Genomic DNA, 22,899 nt, shown 5'->3' with positions numbered 1-22,899 from the left:
CCTGCCCATCTTGAGCAGGGGCTGCCTGAGCCCTCCCTGGGCTGGACTCCCCGAAGGCTTTGAGCAGAGAATGGTGCTGCCTCACCCTCTTTCCCAGGGGACTCAGCCCACAGTACCGAGACAGCCATTTCACAGACTCCGTTTCACAGACTCCTCCGCACCCACACCTAGGGACCCATGTTTTCTGAAACCAGAAAAAAGTCCTGCTGCTTCCTGGGCTCAGGCAGGTGCTCCTGCAGCCCTGCCCGGCTTCCCATTGCTGACGAAGACCGACTCCCAACTAAACTAAGAGCTGGCTGACTCAGAGCCTAAGCAATTAGGAGTGCCAGGCCTCTCTAATTAACCAGCCTGCCCCCTCCCTCCCCTCCCCAGCCCTCCCCTAATGAGGGCAGGCAGCCTGGTTGCACCAGCCCAATTAGGAGGGGCCGATGCCCTAGGGCCTGCGTCACAGGTTCCGCCCGCACACTCGTTAGCTGTGGCTGCTGAGTGCTGCTAGGGCTCTTGCAGGAGCCGGATCCACTCTGAGAGGCCAGGAGCACCTGAGGGTCGGCCCTCCAGGCCTGGACCTGGATAATCTCCGTGTCAGAGATCTCCCCAGCAGCCTGCCCGTGGCCACACACTTCCAGGAGCCAGGGCTGCCCACCACTGTGAAAGGTGAGGGGGCACAAAGCGGCGATGGAAATAAACAGAGGCATCCCAGCCATTGGTGGACCCAGACTGGGCCCCCCCCCCGCCCATGCCCCAGTTGGGCCAGTGCTGTGTGAGAGCTCTCAGGCCCCCAGGGCTTCGGCTGTAACCTGAGCACATCTCTAATTATCGATCCTTCCAGGCAGCAGGGATCTATCTGGGATCTGTCTGTCCTCACACCCCCTGCCTGCACCAGTGGGAGTACAACTATACATGTTTGTCGGATGAGGGAACTGATGACGCTGTCCTCCCCTCCGGGACACCACAGAGCCCCTGCAAGGGCTGGCTAGGGCTTTGCTGGGGACTCTGGGGCTAGGTCTGGGCCCCGCTCCTGATCTCCTAAATAGCTGGTGCCTGGCAGTGGCTTCAGGCTGTCTGTGTTTCGGCCCCATCACCTCCTGGGGCTCCAGGGCCCTGCGCACCTGCCCACTCTGCTCAAATGCAGCTTGGCCCTCAAAGAACTCCTTCCAACAAGGCCCATCTCCTTCTACACAAAGGTCTCAGCTCTGCCCTGTGTCTTCATGTCCCCACGATATGGCCTCTGTCCCTCCTCCAAGTCCCCCATTCCTAAGTCAGTTCTGATGTCATCCCCTATATTTTTTCTTCTTTCAGTACTTCTCCCTGCCCTCAGGGCCTGCACCCTCACAGTCAGGGGCTTGCCCAGCCCATTTCCAGCTTCATGTCTTTGCTGTGCTGCTCTCCCCTGAGTGGAATGCTCTTCACTCTACTCGCAGCCTCTCAGAAGGCTTCAGGAACCAGCTCCTCCAGGCAGCCCTCCTGATTGCTCTTAGTCCTGGATACCTTGGTCCCAGCTATGGTCAGCATCACTCTAGAGAATACTGCTTTCCCACTTTGACCATGAAGACCTGAGGGAAGGGACCTGGACACTTGTCCTTTTGGATTCCCCTAGCCCAGACCTGGCCTGTCACAGGCTGAATAAGTGACTGTTAGTTTTATACGAGGAACTTGCATAGGAACGGAGGAGTTTGGTTTCACTGCTGGCTCAGGGCATCCAGTGCTAGATGGCTACCAGGGCTTTCAGAGGCTTCTATAGAAATTACAAAAAATATGGGGCTAAGTGTAGGAACTCCGACTTTAAGTTCAAGAAAACACGAATTCTAATAAGGAGAATATGGGGTGCTGTGGGCTGAACTGTGTCCCCTGAAAATTCAAACGTTAAAGCCCTGATCCCCAATGTGACTGTAGCAGAGACAGGGTCTTTCGGAGGTAATTAGGGTTAACGAGGCCGTCGGGGTGGGGCCCTGGTCCCACTGCCGTCCTTAACAGAAATGGAAGAGAGACCAGAGTTTTCTCTCCTCTGTGTGAGGACACGGTGAGAAGGTGGCCACCTGCAGGCCAAGGCTCTCACCAGAAACTGGCCTCACCAGCACATCAATCTTGGGCTTCCCAGCCTCCGGAGCTACGAGAAGCAAATCTGCTGTTGAAGCTGCCCGGTCCGTGCTATTCGGTTTCGGCAGCCTGAGCTGACCAACACGTGGGACGTCACTAACCCTCTTCTGAGATATATAGGAGGTTAAGTCCCATTCTTTTTTCTTTTGCTCCTTACCTGAGGATATGTTTGTTGATTTGAGAGAGAGAGAGGAAGGTTGATGTGAGAAAAAAATATTGGTTGGTTGCATCCAGTACATGTTCTGACCAAGGATGAAGCCTGCCACCTAGTATGTGGCCTGACTGGGACCAGAACCCATAACCTAGTACGTGCCCTGACCGGGGATGGCACCCACGACCTTTTAGTCTATGGGATGATGCTCCAACTCACTGAGCCACCCAGCCAGGGCAGCACGGTCCTTTCTTTACAGCATGTGGACAATCCAAACAGCTAGGACGTTGGAGCAGATGAACAGTAACAGCTGCAATGACAGGTGCCCTTTACTGAACGTTCAAAGTGGACCCTGTGACGGGCTTCCCTGCATTAGCTCATTTACCGCTCACACCCGGGCACGAGTCCATAAGCTTTATTGTCCTGTTTACGGACGAAGAAACAGAGGCTGAGGCACACTGAGAGACTTGCACAAGCTCACGGCACTGCAGCCAAGTGGGGACCACAACCTCGTCCACCTGCATGGAAACAGCCCTCACTGGCAAGCCCAGCAGGGACAGCGCCCACTCACTGTGCAGGGTGGGACAAGTGCCCTCTTGCCCCGGCCCGACTGCTGTCTAGGACCCTCTTTCTTTCCAAGGGCCCTTGATCATTCCCTCTAATCCTGCCCCATCTGCTTAGAGTACAATGAAGAGACGGATCCTCTAGCGGAAGGCGCCCTGCCCCCGACCCCATCATCTCCCAGTGACAGCCATCGAGAACTCGTCCCCCGCTTGCACTCTCTGTCCCCCTGCGATCCACCCGCCAGACGCCACTAGACTCATCTCTTAAAAACAAATCAGCTCACATCACACCCCTGCTCACAGGCTCCGCTGGCGTCCCATTAAACTTAGCACAGATCTCAGCTCCTGACCTTGACTGTGAAGCCCTGTGTGATCAGCCGTGCCCACCTCTCTCTCACTCCCTCAGGCCCAGATGTTTCATTAGTTCCTTGAACATGCTCAGCTGGCTGCTGCCTCAGGGGCCTTCATGCTTGCTGTCCCCTCTGCTGGGATCTCTTTTCCACCCAGATTTCCGTGGGGCTGCAGCTGCTTGTGTTCAGGTCTGCACTTCGAGGGGCCCTCCCAGTCGGGCCCTGTCACGTCACCCTGTCTTAACTCGCCACAGAGCCCTCAGACCACTTGACATGATTTTATGTTTGTTTGTTTGCCGTCACTTTTTGCCCACCCCCAGAATGTAATCTCCACGAGAACAAGGATTTGTCCATCTCGTTCACAGTCCCACCAGCCCCTAGAACAGGGCTTGCACAGTGTGGCCCCTCTACTGTTTGCAAAACGAATGCATGAATAGCACAATCTTTTTCAGGATGGATGAAGAGACCACCCCCCCCACCGATGCCCATGATTCAGCTGGGGCCGTAATCAGCACATTCTCCTCCCACGTTTATCCAGCACAAGTCTCCTCGGAAGCTCGAAGGGCTCCACTCTGGCCACACGGGCCAGGACCCAGCCCCCAGCCTGCAGCAGAGTAAGAATAATTTCAAATGGAAATGTGCTCCAGGCACCATGGGGAGGGGGAGGCGAGAGTGTCTGCAGGAGCATTTTCTCCCACCCCCACACCCAGCAGAGGTCCTCCCTCCCCTGGGCCTACCACGTGCCCCAGGAGCCGGCTCTCGGTGGAGCAGCCGGCATTAGTCCTCCGCAGCAGGGGCAGCAGCCCGCCTCTGTGGCAGAGGCCCCCGACGTTTCTAGGGGAAGGAGGTAAGGCTCTGCCCCCTCGCCATGGACCAGCGAACGTGAACGCGGACAGTGGTTGTGGGGCTGAGGGGCAGAGGGAGGTCAGAAGCTGCTGGGTCCCCTCCGCCCAGGCAGACATCACAAAATATAGCCGCGCCTGCCCAGGTCCCTGTGCCCACCATCTATGCTGGCATCGAATCCAGAGTCTATGGAAGGTTCCAGGAGGAGCTGGCACATGAGTGCCCATCCCTCCCCGACACCCAGGCCCCTCCAGTGTCCTCGAGACCCTTCACCAGTAAATCCACAGTCCTCAGCCCAGTTCACTACTACATGTCACAGAGCAGGGGGCAAACAATCTTAGCTATAGTCCTGGTTTTCCACTTATTAATTGGGCATATTAACCTCTTTGCGCCTCGTTCTCTTATCCAGTTGTCGAATGACATCGCAAATGTCCTTGTCAAGGTTGCCAGCGGCCTCCAGGTTTCGACTTCTTCATGTTTTACTGTCTTCTTAACTCTTACCACCCCACCCCACCCCCAGACTTCTATCCCCTGTTACTTCTTCACAGAATTTATTCCTCCTGAGATCTTAATTATTTGATCATTTTAATCAAATTTTTGGGTCCCCCCACCCAATGTACTCTCAAGAAAGAAGGTTCTTTCTCTGTCTTGTTCATCAAAATAACTCTAAGCTTAAGCGGGACTGGCCCAGGGAAGTTATTTGAAGATTGGTCCTAGCAAACTTAGAGTGAAAAATCTAAAAGTAAAAGACACGGTGTCTCGGGAACAGTGCCTCTGAACTAGGAGGGCAGAAAAGTGAAGTCCCGTGACCACAGCTGCACAGCTGTCTGTCGCTCTAAGTCTGAGCAAGAGTAAGAATCTAGAAGGGTTTCTGGCAGGACAAAAACGCAGGCTCCATGTGAGAGAGAATGAAACTGAGATGCTCAATAATCTTGAAGGTTAGAAGGCACATTATTCTTTCGTCAATAAAAAAAAAGAAAGGCAATCAGAAACTCCAGGAAAAACAAAAAGTTACTATAAAATGTATTGGATTCAATATGAAACAGTTTAACCTGTGGCACAACTTAGAACCATCAATGGGATATTATGATAAGAACAGGGGACAGTCCCTCTGGCCTTGCTGCAGAGACCACTCCCGTTTGGGTAGCCGAGGGTCGGCAGAGCAGACCAACAGAACAGGAGGTGCCATCCGAGCATATGATTTGGCTCCGAGGAGAACTGTATTTACTCAGTAACAGCTAATAACGTTTATTGAGTACCTAATATGCCAGACAAGGTTTTTAAATGCTTTTCACGTAATATTTAATCCTCCCAACTCTCTAAGGTACATATTATCATTATTCCTGTTTTACAGGTGAGAACAATGCGGCATGGAGTATTGAACAAGTTCTCTGAGGTCACATGGCTGGAGGAAGAGCTGAATTCGCACCTGGGCCTGTGAGATGCACAGGTGCACTCCCAGGGCTGGCCCTAGAAGTCGGGCCACTCGACCTTCAGGCTCCAGCCCTTCTTTCCAAGAACCACAGGATACCATGTGCTTACGTGTGTACCCACAAACACACACACACTCCTGGGAGCCAGACTGCAAAGCCACAGAGCAGCAGTAGAGCTGGTCCAGCCTGGGTAGCCGGAGTAGCAGGGCCAGAGCAGGGTCTTACCTTCCTGCAGTCCTTGCAGAACACCGACGAGCCGCCCAGGAAGCCTGGCACCTCCCCACAGAGCAGACACTGGGAGAGGCCATTCCCCATCACGTTGCGCCTCATGGTGTCCAGCCGCTCCACCAGCCGCCTGCACCACAGGACACAGAGTCAGATGCAACGTGCTTCCTGTCCCCGGCCCGACCACTGCGGGGACACAGCGGCCATGAGGCCCCACGTGCTGTTCCCTCACCTGGGGTTCTGTTCCCCACCTCACCTCTTTCCCTGGCTATAGCTCCTAATCATTTATCTATGCACCAGTATTAACTGAACATCTATGATGTGCCAGACACTGAGAATATTGTAGCGAACAAGCCAGAGACGGACGTGGTCCCTGCTCTCATGGAATGTATGTTCAATGAAGGGAGAAAGTGCAGAAACAACCCAACAAATAAAACTGATAAAGTAAGTGGGTGGGGGAGGGAGAAACAAGGGGGACAGGGGCATATTAGGGGGGATTGGTGGGGCCTTGCTGAGGACACTTGGGCTGAGAGCTGAAGGACGACAGGGACCAAACCGTTCGAAGAGCTGGGGGGGAAGCATTCTTGGCAGAGGGAACCTGGCACATGAGAATCAGGAGGCCACGTGGTTGCTGCTCCGTGAGCACACGGGAGGGAGCCTGGGTACAGGTGGCCGGAGGCCTGAGGAGGGCCGGACTACATGGGGTTTGTGGGTCACAAAATGGAGTTTGGATTATTCTCCCAAATCAAGGAGAAGCTACTGAGGAGTTTTAAGTAGAGGAATGATTTGAACCAAATGGTATTTTTAAATCCCACTCAGGATTGGGGTGGGGCGTGGAAGTGAGGAAGGCGGCAGGGGTGGTGAGAGGCTGGGAAGGGGGACGGAGGCTGGGGTGGGCTGCACTTCCGAGGCAGCCTTGACAGATCGGGGCGGGGGGGAGGGCAGGGAAGAGAGATCCGGGATGATGCAGAGGACTCTGGTTTGAGCACCTGGGTGGATGAAGAGGCTGGAGAAGAAAGAAAAAGAGCCCATCCGGGAGCCTCCCCTGAATGCCACCAAGCCTGGGGTAGGTGCCTCTGCTCGGGGTCCCACGGCCCCTCAGCCCAGCGTGACCCCGTTTCATGACATCTTATGATGCAAAAATATGACCTCCCCGAAACTGGCAGCCACTTCTGTTGTGTTGGCAGCAGTATCTCCACTGGCCAGTGATCACTCAGTGAAAGTTCTTTTTTTTTTTCGTTCTTTTTTAAAAAAATATATTTTATTGATTATACCATTACAGTTGTTCTATTCCCCCCCTTCATTCCCCTCCACCCACACACTCCCTCCCCCACCATTCTCCCCCCTTAGTTTATAACCATGTGTCTCAAGTTCTTTAGATTCTATATTTCCCCCACTATTCTCGCCCTCCCCCCTATCTATTTTCTACCTACCATCTATGCTATTTTCTGTGCCTTCTCCCCCCTTCTCCCCCTCCCACCCCCCTGTTTCTAACCCTCCATGTGTTCTTCATTTCTATGGTTCCACTCCTGATCTAGCTGTCCTCTTGGTTTGCTTTTGTTTTAGGTGTGGTTGTTAATAACTGTGTGTTTGCTATCCTTTCACTATTCCTATTTTTCATCTTCTTTTTCTTATATAAGTCCCTTTAGCATTTCATATAATAAGGGCTTGGTGATGATGAACTCCTTGAACTTGACCTTATCTGAGAAGCACTTTATCTGTCCTTCCATTCTAAATGAAAGTTTTGCTGTCACCTTATCCCTTGATGCTTCTAGGATTCTCTCCTTCATTTTAATTTTGGGTAATGTAATTATGATGTGCCTTGGTGTGTTCCTTCTTGGGTCCAACTTCTTTGGGACTCTCTGAGCTTCCTGGATTTCCTGGAAGTCTATTTCCTTTGCCAGACTGGGGAAGTTCTTTATTATTTGTTCAAGTATGTTTTCCACTCGTGGCTGTTTCTTTCCCCCTTCTGGTACCCCTATAATCCAGATGTTGGAACATTTAAAGATGTCCTGGAGGTTCCTAAGCCTCTCATTTTTTTGAATTCTCATTTCTTCATTCCTTTCTGGTGGGATGTTTCGTTCTTCCTTCTGGTCCATTCCATTGATTTGAGTCCCAGTTTCCTTTCCATCGCTATTGGTTTCCTGGACATCTCCCTTCATTTCAATTAGTTTAGCCTTCATATGTTCCTCTAATTTGTGACTATGTTCCTCTAATTTGTGACTATAATCTACCAGTTCTGTGAGCATCCTGATAAATAGTGTCCTGAATTGTGCTTCTGAGAGGCTGGCAATTTCTCGGTCGCTTAGAGTTATTGGCCCTGGGGCTTTGAGTTCTTCTTGCACCATCTTTTGGGCTGTTCGTGCCTGTTCTGTAGCAGGATCAGAGCCCTAAAGTGTTCACTAGAACAGGGCAACTAAGTCACTGGGTTGTGATGTTGTATGTGGGGGCAGGGTCAAAGAGGGACAATGGCTTCCCGTCTGCCGCCACGGGCGGCCCCAGCGCCGCAGCCACCACCGTCACCAGGCCCACGCGTTTCGTTCCACTTCACGAGAGTGTGCCACCGCCGTCAGCCCTCCACCACTGGGTTCGCCCCCTGGGGCCTGTGTGGTCCGTCTCACTGTGCGCGAATGTGCGACTGCGGTCAGTCTGCCCCACACCCCGACTGGATCCGGGCTGCCTGCGCGCCTAGGTCGGGGGATCTGTCCTGCCCTACCCTGCTCCACTGCTGGCTCCGCCTCTCTTACCGTCCCCGTTGAACGGTTCGTAGTTGTCGGACTTCCGTATAATTCCATTTTCTGGTCTTTGGGTGTGTCCTAGTTCTCCAAACCTTTGTTGTGTTCATACTTGGTTGTGGGAGAAGGCACAGTGTTTCCACCTATGCCTCCGTCTTGGCGGAAGTCCTGAAAGTTCTTGAATGAATGGACAGTGGGGTTACATTATCTCCTCTAGTTGTCCACCCCCACCCCCTAGTGAGCAGGACCCCACCTGGCCAAGGCAATAATGTCTGACTTTTTTGAATGATCATATATTTAATGGAAAAAGATAAATAGCCCTGGCTGGTGTGGCTCAGTGGGCTGAGTGCCAGCCTGCAAAGCCAAGGGTCACCGGTTTGATTCCCAGTCAGGGCATGTGCCTGGGTTGCGGGCCAGGTCCCCAGTAGGGGGTGCATGAGAGGCAACCACACATTGATCTTTCTCTTCTTCTTTTCCCCTCCCTTTCTCTAAAAGTAAATAAATGAAATCTTTAAAAAGAAAAAGATAAATAGAAGAAGCATAAGGAATTCAGCACCAATTAATTCCTGCCTGAGGCAATGAATACAGTACATTTGGTTTTCCCATGTGCTTTTCTATGTTTTTCAGATTTTTGAGGAAATGGGAATTGCTTTCGTAGCTCAATTGGATGGAGCATTATCCTGATGCACCAAGGTTGTGGGTTCAATCCTCAGTCAGGGCAGATGCAAGAATAACCACTGAATGCATAACTAAATGGAAGAACAAACTGATGTATCTTTCTCAAATCAATAAATCAAATTTAAAAAAACAAGCACAAAAAGACTCAACAAAGTCATTTGAAATCTGTGCTGTAGTCAGCTCTGGACGTCGGCCAGGAGAAGAGCTTAGAACAGCTGGAGAGCATTTCCTGTTAGAGTCTTATTGGGACAATCCAGGTTCAGCCTTTTTCTTTGTTTTAATGTATTTTATTGATTATGCCATTACAGTTGTCCCATTCCCCCACTTCATTCCCCTCCACCCTGCACACCCTCCCCCACCATCCCCCCTTTAGTTCATGTCCATGTGTCATAAGTTCTTTAACTTCTACATTCCCCACACTACTCTTGCCCTCCCCCTGCCTATTTTCACCCCACCGACTATGCTACTTATTCTCTGTACCTTCTCCCCCCTTCCACACTCCCCTGTGGCTAACCCTCCATGTGATGCCCATTTCTGTGGTTCTGTTCCTGTTCTAGTTGTTTGCTTAGTTTGCTTTTGTTTTAGGTGTGGCTGTTAATAACTGTGAGTTTGTTGTTTTTTCACTGTTCATAATTTTTATCTTTTTCTTAGATAAGTCCCTTTAACATTTCATATAATAAGGGCTTGGTGATGATGAACTCCTTGAACTTGACCTTATCTGAGAAGCACTTTATCTGCCCTTCCATTCTAAATGAAAGCTTTGCTGGATAGAGCAATCTTGGATGTAGGTCCTTGCCTTTCATGACTTCAAATACTTCTTTCCAGCCCCTTCTTGCCTGAAAGGTCTCTTTTGAGAAATCAGCTGACAGTCTGATGGGTACTCCTTTGTAGGTGACTGTCCCCTTATCTCTTGCTACTTCTAGAATTCTCTCCTTCATTTTAATTTTGGGTAATGTAATTATGATGTGCCTTGGTGTGTTCCTTCTTGGGTCCAACTTCTTTGGGACTCTCTGAGCTTCCTGGATTTCCTGGAAGTCTATTACCTTTGCCGGATTGGGGAAGTTCTCCTTTATTATTTGTTCGGATAAGTTTTCCACTTGTTGCTCTTCCTCTTCCCCTTCTGGTACCCCTATAATTTGGATGTTGGAATGTTTAAAGATGTCCTGGAGGTTCCTAAGCTTCTCCTCATTTTTTTGAATTCTTCTTTCTTCATCCTTTCCTGTTTGGTTGTTTCTTTCTTCCTTCTGGTCTACTCCATTGATTTGAGTCCCAGTTTCCTTTCCATCACTATTGGTTCCCTGTGCATTTCCCTTCATTTCAATTAGTTTAGCCTTCATTTGTTCATCTAATTTGCAACCAAAATCAACCAGCTCTGTGAGCATCCTGACCACCAGTGTTTTGAACTGTGCATCTGATAGGTTGGCTATCTCTTTGTCACTTAGAAGTATTGGCTCTGGGGCTTTGATTTGTTCTTCTGTTTGAGCCATAATTTTTTTGTCAGGTGGCACCTATTACATCTAAGGGCTGGAGCCTTAGGTGTTCACCAGGGCAGGGCAACCCACATTGCTGGGTTGTGAGTCTGTATGTGAGGGCGGGGTCAGAGAGGGAATATTGGTGCTTGCTCCTCGCTCTCTCTCAGATTTTAGTCCTTTCTGCCGCTTCCTACAAGCAAACTGGGCCCTTCTGGTGCTGGTTCCTGGGTGGGTGGGCTTGTGTGCATTCTACGACCCTGTGGGTCTCTCCAGTGAACTCTCCTGTGAGGCTGGGAGTCTCTCTAGGCACCTTTTCAATTCGGTGCTTTTAGGCTTTATTTCCTGTTGCTGGGGCCCTGGGTTGCACAGTTTGTCTTGCTGCCCATTTTTGCCTAGTTCATCTGTGCATGAATGTGTGACTGTGGTCAGCCCTGTGCGGCCTGCGCTCCCAGGTCTGGCAGCCACCACCTTTTCCTGCCAAGACCCTTCTCTGCCAGCTGCCGACTTCGCCCCTCTCACTGGTCTGGTTGAATGGTTGTTGGACTTGAGTACAGTTCAGTTTTCTGTCTGTTCTGGTTGTGTTTTTATTTCTAAATCTTTGTTGTCCTTAATTTTGGTTGTGTGAGGAGGCACAGGGTTTCTACCTATACCTCCATCTTGGCCGGAAGTCCCAGGTTCAGCCCTGACTTAAATCCCTCACTGCTGGACCACAGCTGATTCTTAAGTGTGCAGAGCTGGACAGCGCCTAACACATTTCACCACACTCGCTCACCCACTATGGCCTGGGTCCCACACATCAGCTGCTATCCCCACCTTACAGATGGGGCTTTGCCCACTGAGGCTTCAAAGGGCTGGGCTGGGTTCCGTGTCTGCACTCAGGGGCCTTCAAGCAGAGCTGACTCTCTCCCAGAGGTGAAAACCCAGCCCTAGCACAAGGGTGCCGGACTCCCAGCTCACAGGTCTGGCACTAGGCGCCCTTGTTCTCCTCTCACCGACCTGCTCCTGACCTGGCCTGGGGCAGCCCTTACCCGATCCTCTGCTGCTCCATGACATCAAGCTGCTCGGCCCTCTGGATGACCTGCAGGATGGCCTCCACCTCGGCCGGGCTGAGGCACTGGCTCTTCCTCTGCTTCTCTGTCTGGTAGGTGTGCACAGACCAGCCTGTCTGCAGCCTCGAGAGAGAACAACACCAGGCCTTGAGGCCACCCCAGTGCAAACCCCAACCCCGTCATATCCACAAAACGCCTGGCTGCTGTGTGTCAGGGAACAGGGCAGATGCCAGGCTCCATGCACCAGCTCCGCCACCCACCATCCACTGGGCCTGGAGAGGACGGCAGCACCACCTCAGCTCCCCAGGAGGCAGGAGCGTGGAACGCACCCGCTGTGCGAATGGAGAAGGCCACCCCCACGGTGCATGAGGTGCTGCGGAAGAAGCCCAGAAGGTGATCGGGACGAGAATAAAAACCCACATCTGAGTCACAGAAGAAAGTGAGACAGAGTTTACCATGGACAAGGAGAGAACTGTAATTGGGTTTAAAATAAATCTCAAGGATAAAAGGCAACTGACAGAGTTTTTAAAGCAGATGGATCAAGGGCGGGAGGGTAACCGTGCTGCAGGGGAGAAGAGGTGGGCTGGGCCGGGGCCCTGTGGCTGTGACCCGGGTGAGAGGGGACGGACTCGAGTCCTTCCTGTTTTTCTGGATGGGGAGAGAGTGGCAGCAGCAGGCCAGGCCCCAGGCTGCCTGCCCTGGGTCCCTGCTTCTGCGAGACATTCTGTACCAGGTGTTGGGGGCAAGATGGCGAAGTCACTGCCTTAAAGAACTTCAGTGTGGTGGGGGAGACAGAGGCCCAATCAATTACCTAATATTCATTTAATGAGAAGTTATTAGAGCTATTCACTCAATGCACGCTTATTGAGCATCCATGCACTGTGATGCCAGGCCCACAAGGGGCTGCAGCCATGCTGAGAGGGGGATGTGCAGGCGGGTGTCGGGAAGACGTGTAAATAAGGGGAACTGACCCAATCCGTCAGAGGCAGGAGGGCACAGCACCAGCACCAGCAGCTGTCCCAGGGGGCGCAGCTCCTACTCAGCTCACACGGGGCCCAGGGCCAGCGTGGTGCTCTGCAGGCCCCTCCCACTGGGCCTTGTGCCGTTCTGCAAGGCAGGAGTCCCCACTTCTCAGAGGGGGTTCCCACCTAAGGCAGGAGACAGCCTGCCAGGCTCCCCCAGGTCATCTTCCTAGCTGCTTTTCCTGCCTCCATCTGACCACCCACTAGGCCTCCCATGTGACTCCTCCCCCAGCCCCTCCCCCCATCCCATCAGGCCCCACCCCCACTTTCAGCCATGGCTGCCACTGAGTGTCCTGTTCTCCTGCAGTGTCCCTCCACACAGCCAGCGCAGGCCCAACAAGCTGCTAGATGCAGACGGGCTGCAGCCCATGGGGATGCACATGCAGTGGTTCCCAGCACCCATCTGTATGCCCCCCCAAGGCACCCTCCTCCCCCAGTTCCCCTGACCTCACGTGGTGAGCATTACCAACACCTGCTTCTAGCGCCCGGAGTTCCAGGGTGTCTCCAGGCCTTTGCTTACTCCATGCCCTCCACCTGGGGAGCATGCCCTTCTCCCGAACCCCCTTTCCATGAGCTCACTCCTATTCTTTTACACATGATCTTCACCAGGAGGTTTTTCCTTGATCCCTTCTGAGATGGGTTGTAACCCATGCTCCATGGGAAAGCTTGGAGACTCCATGCTCCAAGTTTTCATAAGGTCCAGGCATAGCTCCATCACTGAGCTTAAACTTCATTTTGAGGCAAGCTGGGGCCCTTCATCCCCTCTCCAGAATGGGAGTCTCTGGAGGACCCATCTCTGCCCCATCTGGCCTCTGCCATCTTCCCTTTATGCCATTTACCGCCTCACTCACCCTGCATTCATGTCAACACTGGCCTCCTATTAGGTCCTCTTTGTGCCTGCTCCTTCTGCCTCAGGGCCTTTGCACATGCTGTTCCTTCTTCTAGAAACCCCTCCCCCATATTTCCGTCTAACACTTACCCCTCCTCCAGGACTGAACAAAAGTGTCACACTCTAAGCGAAGCCCTGCCCCATTCCCAAATTGACTTAGCACCCCTTTCACCCCCACGACCTGTGTCCCCTGTCAAAGCTCACGGGTCACGATGCATATAATTCTCACTTGTACCCACTATCACCTAAGGACAAAAGACAGTAGTGGTCTTATTCACTGCTGCGCAACCGGTGCCAGGCACGCAGCGGGGTTTGGAAAATGCCAGGTCGTGGCTGGAGGAAGGACAGACCTGAGCTACAGCCAGGGAGGCTAATTTCCCCAGGCATCCCGGGGGGTCCCTCAGCGTGGTGGACAAGGGGAATGCTCTCCTTTGCAAAGCCTGGCACGACAAGGGACCTGGCATGACACAGGGCCTGGCATGACACAGAACCTGGCACAACGTGGAGCCTGGTGTGACGCAGAGCCTGGCACTCCAAGGCAGCACACCCCAGGGAGAAGATAAAAGCATTTGCTCTTCTCAAAGGTGCGACAACAGCTTCTGGCTGCTGCTGAGCGCAAGCCAAGGTCAGGGGAAACTGAAGGAAATGCTGGAGGGACAGCAGGGGTCACACGGGGACCTGGTACAAGAGTGCAGCGCTCCCTGGCTCCTTGGACCCAGGCGGGCAGGACACATCACCTTGTCAGGCGTCAGAGGAGACAGGGAGAGGGGCCAGTTCCCCCCCCCCCCCCGCAGGGNCCCCCCCCCCCCCCCCGGGTCTCTTCCCCTGCAGGGCTGAGCTGTCCCAGTGACGGGGACAAATGAACCGCAGATCACGCAGGACTCCGCTCTTCTGAGGCATTTCAGATTAATTTTTCTCGCCCCCTTTGATGTCTCAGCGCTGTGTCCCTCCAGGCTCCTCACGTCCAATTGCAGATTGTCTGAACTTGGTCCCATTTGTGAAATGCTGGCTCTGGTAATTGGCAAGGTTTGACAGATACGGGGACTCTGAGGCTGATCTGACACCAGGGACCTCTGACTCCCTGGAGAGGCCTTTCCGAGCCCCTGGTCTTCAGCCAGGGGAGGACAGCAGGGGTTCTAGGAACCCCTCCCCATATTTCCAGCTAACACTTACCCCTCCTCCAGGACTCAACAAAAGTGTCACACTCTAAGTGAAGCCCTGTGCCATTCCCAGGTTGACTTAGCACCCCTTTCCCCCCAACCCTGCCTATTGGGGCAGTGGCGCTGAGTCACCATGATGAGAGAACAGGACCCCAAGGGGACGAGGCAGAACCAGAGAGACCCTGACAGGAGGGTGGCGGAGCCCGGGGGTGCCCTGAGGCGGCTGTGTGTCTGGCACTGGGTGCAGCTCTGCACTCGCTGACCTGCCTTCACTCTGTCCTGTCTGTCAGCACCGGGCGCTCAGCTGGACAGTGGGTCTCCAGAGGTCAAAGGCTCCCCGCCTCCGGGGGCTCAGGGACAGAAGACCCAGGTGGGGGCAGGGATTTATGCTCTTAACAGGGAAGGCAAAGCAAGTGGCCTGGCTCCACAGGCCTGTTGTGATAGAGATAGCCCAGGTGCGGGAGTCGGAAGGACCCCAGCGTGGTCCTGGACCTGCCACTCACAAGGTAAGTGACTTGGGCAAGGAGCCCAGCCGTACTTTCCCCGCCTGAGAAACGGAGATAAATTCCACAGGCTGGTTAAATGCATGAGTGGCCATTCAGTGCTGAAAATTCAGTGCTGGCTCAGGGTGTGGAACATGGTGTTTCTTAGACAGGCCTTGTCTCCATACATGTCTCTCTGGGTCCCTGGGACTGAATCTTGGCCAAGAAAGCAGGGGAACAGGGAGAGGAAGGAGGAGACCTGGTGGGGCTTCGGAGGTACTCACTTGGCTCGCAAGGCAAGCTGCCGGTCATTGGGGCAGACCCACTGATCACTCCCGCTGCCAAAGATGGTGTCGGCCATGCTTGCAGCATCCAGCCAGTGGGCGGGAGTCACATCTGAGGTGAGAGGAGAAAAAAGAAAGAGCATGTCATTGGCTGGGGTGCAGATGGCAGGCAGGTCCCTCAGGCTCCGCACACTGGCACTTCCAACCTATCCCCATATGTTGCCCACTGCTGCCTGGAGTCTCACCTTCAGAATCACTCCTCTAGATACTGTTCCCTTCAAGCTCCTCATTCAAAAGTCTGGTAACTCTGGGAGGGCAACTGCATTTTCAACTTAGCTGGCAAGCCTGGGCTGGGGGGGATTTGATGCTTGTTCCCTCCAAATACAGCTGTGCTTAGCACAACACCTCCCTGGAGGGCCCTGGGCAGCCAGTGGCGGTGGGGGGGGTATGACTAGACAGCCCTTCTTTTTGGAGGGGACCTGAGCAGCGACCACAGGCACATGGCTGTGGCTGAAGCCAGCCGCCTTCCCCAGCTCTGCTAACAGGGACTTCTCAGACTCTGCCCCACATGAGGCTCCGCCACAGCAGCGATCACAGCACTGGGGCGGGGAGGAGGGCTGGCACTCACAGCTGCAGCCGAGACCGCCACCCACACGCCTGCAGGGGACATGGCGTGAGTGGCACCCTGCAGATCCTACAGAGAAGTGACCCGGCCCCAGAACTTTCTGGTGATTTAACCTCAACAGTCTGGCACACTGGCTTTCTCTTTGCCACCAAGGGGTTGTGTTAGAGGGAGAAAAGGGAGGACGAGGGCGGGGAGAGGGGTGATTGGAGGGGATCGACCCAGAGCAAAGACGAGGGCTGTCCCGAGTTACCCACACTGCCCCGCTCTAACGGAGCCTAGGGCTTCTCCAGCATGGGACTTCCTTCTCTTTCCTCTTAAAAAGTACTGAGGTCGGCCCTGGCTGGTGTAGCTCAGTGGATTGAGCGCGGGCCTGCGAACCAGAGAATCGCGGTTCGATTCCCAGTCAGGGCACATGCCTGGGTTGCAGGCTGGTTCCCTGCAGGCCAACTCCCAGCAGGGGATGCATGAAGGGCAACCATACATAGATGTTTCTCTCCTTCCCCTCTAAAGATAAAAAAAAAAAAAAGTACTGAGGTCGGACCCGAGTCTCGAGTCACGTCCTAGTGGGGCCAGCGTTACCATATGACCCAGAAACTATTTCTCAGTATACGCCCACCCAAGGGAACTAAGAACATGCCCCCACAAAAACAGATGTGTGAATGTTCATAGCAACAGTATTCATAACAGCCAAAAAGTGGCAGCAATTCAAATGTCTATCAGCCGACACATGGATAAAGTGTGGCTTATCACACTAGGAATATTGTTTGGCCATAAGGTGGATGAACCTTGAAAACATTATGCTAAGCGAAAGAAGCCAGACACACAAGACCGCGTGTTGTGTGGCCCCATCTACACCAACTATTCAGAAAGGCAGACCTGCATAGGCAAAAGCAGTTTAGCAGCTGTCGGGCTGGGCTGGGGGCTGACTGGGCTGGGGGCTCCTTTGGGGTGGACATGTCCCGGAGTTATGGTGACAGTCGCCCAACTTTGTGAGCACGCCAAAACCACCGAATCGTGCCCTGTAAAAGTGTGAATTTGATGGCATGGGAATGATATCTCATTAAATTGTTACAAAGATTCTTGGGTGCTCCAAAGGAATATGGGTGACATCTATGGATACTTATAACGTCAAGATATTTAAGACAGAAAGATTTAAACTTCATGAAAATAATAAACTCATTAGATGTTCACATACTTTACAAAATAAAAACTATATTCTCAAAACAAAAACTCTTAGTGAGAATAATAGCATTGTTTTACATTTTCATAAGTCTGCGTAAGGGTTGGCTTAACACAAAGCAGCCGGACGTCCCCACCCGACTTTCCATTCAATCTCTTGCGAGAGTGGTTCTGTTCAGTGCACGAAGGACGCCCAGACTCTCACAGGTGTGTGCTAAGGTTGGAAAAGGGGGGTGTCTGAATGACCTTCCCAGCTGCCTGTGGCTCCTCTCCCACGCTGCACCGACACCCAAGCGTTGGCTGTTTCTTAGAGATTAGTTCTAATGTGGCATCTGAGACCACGTCAATAAACTTTTCACCTTACCTACATTTGTGACAAAACAAGACCAAATATTTTATAATAAAATAATTTTGACCTTGTAGACCCCCTGACCTGTTGGGGACCCCCAAGCCCATGGTTTGAGAATGGCTGTTCCAGGCCAATGTCACCCATTTCTGTGATGACCAGCAGGGGGCAGCACGCAGACTGAAGCTCAGTGACCCGGGGAACAAGCCCAGGCCCTTCCACAGGGGTGTCTCTGTCCCACTCTGTAAGGACATGCAGGCTCCTGCTTCCCACTGTGGACTGTTTTGGGAGGGAGACGTGTGTGGCAACCCCCTGGCCAGGCCCCGCATGGCGGTGCCCCCATCCTCCAAGCCCTCCTCAGATTTGGTCTTGACCTTCTCTCAGATGAGACTAACATGCACACCAGGAAAACACAGACGGGGTAAAAAAATGAGACTCATCAGACAGCTTTAAACAGGTGTCCCACTTCCAGCCTTTGGTGCACTGTGGTTTGTTTTGCTTTGTTTTAAAATTTCTGCTATCCTGTGAATAGCACTGTCGCACTGCTGTGAGTGTGAAAAGCGTTACTCTGTTCCAAGTAAAGGCTTAAAATACACTACAGCTCGGCAGCCCTGTTTCTTCACTAGTATTATTTCCAAAACATAGCACACCCTCTTATTCGGGGGGGGGGAGGGACACGCTCCAGGTCTTCCAGTGGCCACACAACGCTGTTCCCTACGCACACATGCACGCCTAGGGTAAAGTTTAATTCATAAATCAGGCACAGTGCGGGATTAATAACAACAACAGTAAAATAGAACAATTACATCAATATGCTGTAATAATAGCTATGTGAATGTAGTCAACCTCTCTCAAAATATCCCGCCGCACTGCGCGCGCCTTTTCCCTTCAAAGGAGCATGGTCCGGCTGCTCTGTGGCTTACCCGGACTGCTAGCGCCCCTGCTGTTGAGCTTCGGAGCCACCACTAAGTAAAATAAGGGCGACCTGAACACTGGCACTGTGATACTGTGAGAGTGGACCCGATAACCAGGACGGTTGCTGAGTGACTAACAGGGACAGCGTGTCCACAGAGCAAACACGCTGGACAAAGGGATGACCACAGCCCAGGCAGGACAGAGTGGGATGGCAGGAGATGTCGTCACACTACTCAGAATGGCGCATAACTGAGAACTTGTGAATTGTTCATTTCAGGAATTTTCCATTTAACGTTTTTGGACCATTGTTGACAACAGCTAACTGAAACCACAGAAAGGAAAACTGCGGGGGACCTCTGTATTCTGGGAGCTTCCAGAAATGGAAGTAAGGGTCTCTCTGGCCAGCAGAGACTGTGTCCACGTAAACTGGGTGCCCCGGCAGAGACTGTCCTGTGTAAACTGGGTGCCCTGGCAGCCACCTGGCATTGCCTCACAGATGCTGCCGCTCCTGCTCCGGCCTGCAGGGGCCGCCACATCTCAGGCCGCTGCTCCCAGGCCCAGACATCCTGGAGCCTGTGGGCCATCCAGGCCAGCCAGGCACCGTGAGTGTGGATTGGCCCCTCTTGTCTGCCAGGCACCCCCATGGAAGCACGGCACACCAGAGCAGGGGTGACCATGGAAGGGAGGAGCAAGCCGGGGTGGGAAGTCCATCTTCTGCAGAAGATTCTGAACTAAAAGAGTGTGGAGCTGGGCAGGGGGAGAGGGGGAGGAGAAAGAAGGGGTCCTATGCCCTCATGCTTAGAACATCACCTCCTTAATAGTGGGACAGTGGGGGCATCCAGGAGAAGGCAACAGCAAACACAGGTAGGGACACAGCAACTCCCCACAGCCCCAAACAAGGCACCCCAAATGAAGCCCTAGGGGATGAAACCCCATTTTAACACTTTGAGTCACTTCCTAGTGTGGCCAGATTTGGGAGATCAATGACAAGGGAACCCCTAAACTCACAATTATGTGTCCTCTGACCCATTTGAGGGCAATTTTCTTTTCTTTTCTTTTCTTTTTTTAAGAGCAGAGGGAGGGGGAGAGTGTTTTGATACGTGCCCCAACCAAGGATCAAACCTGCTGTGCCCTCACTGGGACTCGAACCTGCAACCTTTAGGTGTATGGGACGAGGCTCCAACCAACTGAGCCACACCAGTCGGGATGACGGCAATTTTTCTTTTTCTTTTTTTAAAATTTAGCCAAAACAACTCTGTGATCACCCTCAGAGTATTCTGTTCTGTCCTTACTAAATCTAATCATTTTTTTTTGTTTGACATAAGAGAAAAGGGAGAGGTAAAGAAACAGAAGAGGTCACTGAGCTAACTGATAGTTTACTGACCCTTGGCCAGTACTGCTTTCTCTGCAGCAGGTCCCTTGGTGGCTGTAAGTGGGGAGGGAGGGGTTTTGGAGCAGTGAGGAGGGTGGAGAGAAGACTCGATTAGGAGAGAAAAACCCACGAAGTCTGGCTTACTGGAAGTGCAGGAACGAGTCAGTTATCTTTCCTCGGCCTCAGTTTCCTCATTGGCACCCAAGGGAGCTGAGATGGACCAGCTGGAGGGACTGCCCTGTGCAGTTCCGACGCCTGGTTCCACCCTGCCAGGCTGCAGGAGGGAGGCACAGGGGGCAGTCAGGGGACCCGTGAAGGATCCTGGGCAGGCAGCTGCTGGCTGCTCCGACCTGGGAGGTGGGACCCGAGCCCCGCCCCAGCCTGACTGCCAGGTCAGGGAGCAGGAGTGCATGGCGGGCCCCCACTCCTCTCACTCCCGGAGCGGTCCTCCGCCCAAAAAGAGCGACCCAGGGCAGACGTGGGAGAGGACAGGCAGCCTGAGGAGCCACACCTGAGGAACTTCCCGACAAAACCAGCTTAGGTCCTCCAGTCCTCTTCAGTCTGAGCCAGCTGCCAGCTCCCTGACCCGTCAGCCAACCCATCCCCGGCTTCTCACACCCCCTTGACCACGTGGCTCCTCTGCCAAACTGTGCTCCCCACCACCCACCACTCCCCTGCTGGGCTCTGCGACCCGACCAGTGGGGGGCTCAAGGGGGAGAGTCAGGAGGGCCCTTCCCAAGGCACTGCCTCGGAGCAGGCCCTTCAAACTTCCAAAGTGCAGTGTCACGTCAGTTGAATATGGATGTGCCCTCGTATTAATAAATGTCAATGTCTTGGACAGAAATCAAATGATGAGGGAACACAAAACAGAGGCTTAAAAAGCTGAGTAAAAAACAGGGAAGGAGAACCCACACATTCACAAGGGGAATGGTGGGATTGGCTGAGGGCTGGGAGGGGAGCAGAGGCAGCGGGCTTCACGGAAAGGGGGCTGCAGAGAGCTTGGCCTTCCTCTGTGAGCGAGGGGAGGAGGGTGCGTGGGCCAGGCCTGCCTCTGAGGCCCTTCCAGCTATGAGAGAAAGAGGATGAGGAAGAGAAGTGTGTATGTGTGAGTTGTGTGTGTGTGTGTGTGTGTGTGGTGGGTGGGGGAGTGGAAGTATGGTGTATATGTCCAGTGTATATGAGGCACAGGGTGTAATATGTATGTGGTGCATGATGTGCGTGTTTGTGTGCGGTGTGTGTGGGTGGTCATGTGGTGTGTGTGTGTAGCATGTAGGGTGTGTGTGGTGTGATATGCATGTGGTGTGTGATGTATGTATGATGTATGTGGGTAGTCATGTGTGGTGTGCATGGTGTGTGTTATGCATGGTGTATGTGGTGTATATGGTGTGCATGTTGTGTGGTGTGTGTGGTATATGTGCATTTTTATGTGTGGTGTGTAGTGCGTATGGTGTGTGGTATGTGGTGTGTGGTATGTGGTGTGTGGTGTGTGTGTGTGTGTGTGTGTGTGTGTGTCTGTGTGTGGTGATGGGGAAGGGAAGCCAGTCCTGGGGGAGGCGGATGTTCTAACTGAGACCCGGCCCCAGACATCCTCCTCCTTTGAGGTGTTCCCATCTCTCCCTCCCGGCTGGAGAGCAGCCCCCAGGGGCCCTGCCCCTCCCCTCTGCAGCCTGGCACAGGGTATCAGTGAGTACCTGTTTTCCTGGGCTGATTTCATTGGGGACGGCCTTTCCCAGACAAGGAAGAAGCCAGACAACAAGCCAGACATGCTCAGAGCAGAGATGAGCTCTCACCACCCTCTGGGACTTGTTCACTCACAGGCAGTTTGTTACTCAGCATCCCCAGGGGTGGCCTGTGCCCAGGGCTCCTGACAGCACCCCAGCAACACTCCTGCTGCACCCCAACAGCGGAGATGCCTCCCAGGAGCCTGTGTGTCCACGTGGCCGCACCTGAGGGGCAAGACAAGCCCATGGAGGCTGCATTCTGTCAAGTGCTTCTGAACGCTGCAGTGGGGGGCTCAGGGGGCCATGTCGGGGGGACAAGAACAGGAGTTGGCTGGTGGTGCCCTGGCTGGTGTAGCTCAGTGGACTGAGTGTGGGCCTGTGAACCATACGATTATGGTTCGGTTCCCAGTCAGGGCACATGCCTGGGTTGCAGGCCAGTTCCCAGCAGGGGACTCACGAAAGGCAACCATACATTGATGTTTCTCTCCCTCTCTCCTTCCCTTCCCTTCTAAAGATAAATAAATAAAATCTTAAAAAAAAAAAAGAGTTGACTGGTGGTGACTTCCTGAGAAAACACCTGGGGAGGGGGTGGAGGTTCACGAGCCCAGGGAACTTTCTGGGGAAGATCTGTGAAAACAAACACATTTTTACAGGAAGACCCAATGCCCATCTCCCTGAGGTCCAGGGCTCCTCTCCCCGGGCACCAGTTACTGCAGGCAAGGGCTGCAGCCACAGCGGACTCTCCACGGAGCGCGGCCATAACGCGGCCGCGCAGGCCGTCTCCCGGGCGCTGGGGAACAGCAGCGGCAGAGGCAGCCTGAGCTCACACGCCACCGCTCCCAGATGGAGACGCTTCACACCTTATTACATATACTGTTTGCTTTCTTATCACACTGTCTCACAATATTAAAAGTCCTCAAAACCACGATTAATTGTAACTCGGTCTTCTGGGTACGTTTCCTCGCGTCCTGTTTGGAGGCACCAGATCACCTGCAATTCTGTGCTGTGGGACTAGACACCGAACCGGACACTGAAGTGGGTAACCTGGGAGATTAGTCTTTGTGCCTGTCTCTGGTTATTTCCATGGGACAGATTCCCAAAAGGGAAAGGAAGGGTATTTTTCTGCACGTATTTTTGAGACTTTTCTGACGGCAATGTTCGCAGCCCCTCAAAGCTCCCGGCTGCAGGCCTCTCTGAGGCGCCCCTACAACTGCCCACTACAAAAAGACCTGCTAAAGGCAACTGCATCCTGGTGGAATAATGTGGATTTTGCATTTTCTCAGAGCTCAAAGGCGGAAGAACCTATCT

At 53.1% G+C, this 22,899-nt stretch overlaps 1 protein-coding gene across 1 annotated transcript in view; it reads right to left on the bottom strand.

The window, feature by feature from the left end:
• The window catches only part of RPH3AL (rabphilin 3A like (without C2 domains)), a 143,576-nt gene that overhangs the window by 72,478 nt on the left and 48,199 nt on the right, over positions 1-22,899 (bottom strand). Inside the window, 3 exon segments of the mRNA XM_037070298.1 lie at positions 5,663-5,792; positions 11,576-11,719; positions 15,434-15,545. Of these exon segments, the coding sequence (XP_036926193.1) occupies positions 5,663-5,792; positions 11,576-11,719; positions 15,434-15,510 (351 nt within the window). The 5' untranslated portion in view covers positions 15,511-15,545.

The sequence above is a fragment of the Sturnira hondurensis genome, unplaced genomic scaffold, assembly GCF_014824575.4.
Source record: "Sturnira hondurensis isolate 20B ecotype Veracruz unplaced genomic scaffold, ASM1482457v3 Scaffold0018728, whole genome shotgun sequence".
Taxonomy (NCBI): Eukaryota; Metazoa; Chordata; class Mammalia; order Chiroptera; family Phyllostomidae; genus Sturnira; species Sturnira hondurensis.
The sequence above is the reverse complement of the archived record's forward strand: the minus strand, read 5'-3'. Positions and strand labels throughout refer to the sequence as shown.